Source organism: Nannospalax galili, unplaced genomic scaffold, assembly GCF_000622305.1.
Source record: "Nannospalax galili isolate Female #2095 unplaced genomic scaffold, S.galili_v1.0 scaffold12426, whole genome shotgun sequence".
Classification (NCBI taxonomy): domain Eukaryota; kingdom Metazoa; phylum Chordata; class Mammalia; order Rodentia; family Spalacidae; genus Nannospalax; species Nannospalax galili.
The window spans coordinates 2007-3909 of NW_008354365.1; the positions used below are offsets into that span (position 1 = coordinate 2007).

The 1903-nt window shown below is 48.1% G+C and overlaps 1 protein-coding gene across 1 annotated transcript in view; it reads left to right on the forward strand.

Moving 5' to 3' along the window:
• Nucleotides 1-1498, forward strand: part of LOC103748819 (glutathione S-transferase theta-1-like) — a 3052-nt gene extending 1554 nt beyond the window's left edge. Inside the window, exons 2-3 of the mRNA XM_008851606.3 lie at nucleotides 720-896; nucleotides 1074-1498. Coding sequence (XP_008849828.2) covers nucleotides 720-896; nucleotides 1074-1268 — 372 coding nt within the window. The 3' untranslated portion in view covers nucleotides 1269-1498. The remainder of the gene's footprint in view (nucleotides 1-719; nucleotides 897-1073) is intronic.
• Nucleotides 1499-1903: the final 405 nt, after the last annotated feature.

The window sequence follows — 1903 nt, forward strand, 5'->3', positions numbered from 1 at the left end:
CCACCTCTAACTATGGATACTGATGCCTAAAAAAACCTGTCTCTTTTTTATCCCATGTATACAATTATATAATCCAAAGGAAACTTGAGAGCGTATTATGGATAATGTCTCAAGCACACAGGCACTGGGGTAGAAATCCAGGCAAAGTGGGAGCCAGGCATGGTGTCACATGCACTCAGGAGGCAAAGGCAGGTAAATCTCTGTGAGATAGAGGCCAGCCTGGTCTACACAGTGAGTTCTAGGCCAATTGGGGATACAGGGAGACCCTGTCTCAAAAACAAAAAACACAAAAAAGCACAGTGCAACTTTAAAAGTCCCACAGCCTTCAAATAATTCTATCACTTAAAAGTTCAGTGTCTCTTTAAAATGATCGAAAGTCTCTTAACTGTGGGCACTTGTGTAATAAAAAAAATGTTACATCCTTTCAAAAAGGAATAACCGGGCAAACTTAAGCAAAACCAAAATTCAGCAATGTACCTCAGTATTCAGTGTCTGGGATCTACTCACAATCTTCTGGCCTCCAAAAGGTTCTCTGACTCTGCCATCCACCACATACACACACACGCACGCACGCACGCACACACATCCCACAACTTGTCTTACAGGCTCAGGCCAGCTCTGCTCTACACCCGCTGCTGTCCTTGGTGGTCATCCCATCATCCTGGTACTTCTGAAATGCCGGGGTCTCCCAATTCCCCATTTTCCCTACTACCTACCAGGTGATGTTCCCTGTTTTCCTGGGTGAGCAAATACCCCCTGATGTGCTGGCAGCCACACTGGCAGAATTGGATGCTAACCTGCAGTTGCTCGAGCACAAGTTTCTCCAGGACAAGGCTTTCCTTACTGGGTCCCACATCTCCCCTGCTGACCTGGTAGCCATTACAGAGCTGATACATGTGAGTGTTCTGGGAAGGGTGGGCCCACAAGATGTAGAGGGTTCCAAACCAGCTACTAAAGTCCCGTTTTTGCTGCTCCCACTAGTCTGTGCATTTGTGTGGAGACACCTTCGAGACCTAAGGGGCCTGTCCTTAGCTTCACTCATGCACTTCTATTCTGTCCCCTTCTTGCTATAGCCTGTAGGTGGTGGCTGCCAAGTCTTTGAAGGGCATCCCAAGCTGGCTGCATGGCGCCAGCGAGTGGAAGCAGCAGTGGGGGAGAACCTCTCCCGGGAGGCCCACCAGGTCATCCTGAAGGCTAAGGACTCTCCACCTGCCAACCCCATCATAAAGCAGAAACTGATGCCTGGAGTGCTGGCCATGATCCGATGAGTTCAGAAGTCTCACCCCTGCGCTGGTCATGTTTCTTCACGAAACACCTTCATTTTCAGTGTTCCCAGATGACAGTAGTGGTGCAGCCTTGCTTCCCAGCCCATGCCTCCCAGCTCAACTCTTCGTTAACAACTGTCAGAGAACCATGGCAACCACATCATGTCCAGACCAGTAATCATTGATTTTCACTTTAAGTTCAGGTTAAATAAACCTGGGATCAGCTGTGCTTAGCTTCTCTGTGTCGTTTATTTGAGCTTCCTCTATTCTAGCCCAGTCTTGTTCTCTTTCAAAAGACAATTCCCTTTCACAGGCTTTGAGGATTGGTTTCTTCCGGATGGTTGCCCAGAATGAAATCACAGCCCAGCATTGTAGCTCACACCTGTAATACAGCACCTGGAAGGCAGAGGCAAAAGGATCACTGAGAGGTGAAGGCTAACCTGTGCTACATATTGAGATCCCTACCAGCCTGGGATACAATGTGAGAGCCTGTCTCAAAAAAACCAAAACAATACAACAAAAGCAGAAAACAAACAGTGAAATCACAAACGCCCTGGAGCCTCTGGTTCTTAGAGACTGGGACCAGCAGACACCTCCAGGTGTTAGCTTCAGGCATAGTGATCCATCCAGCCTCTTGG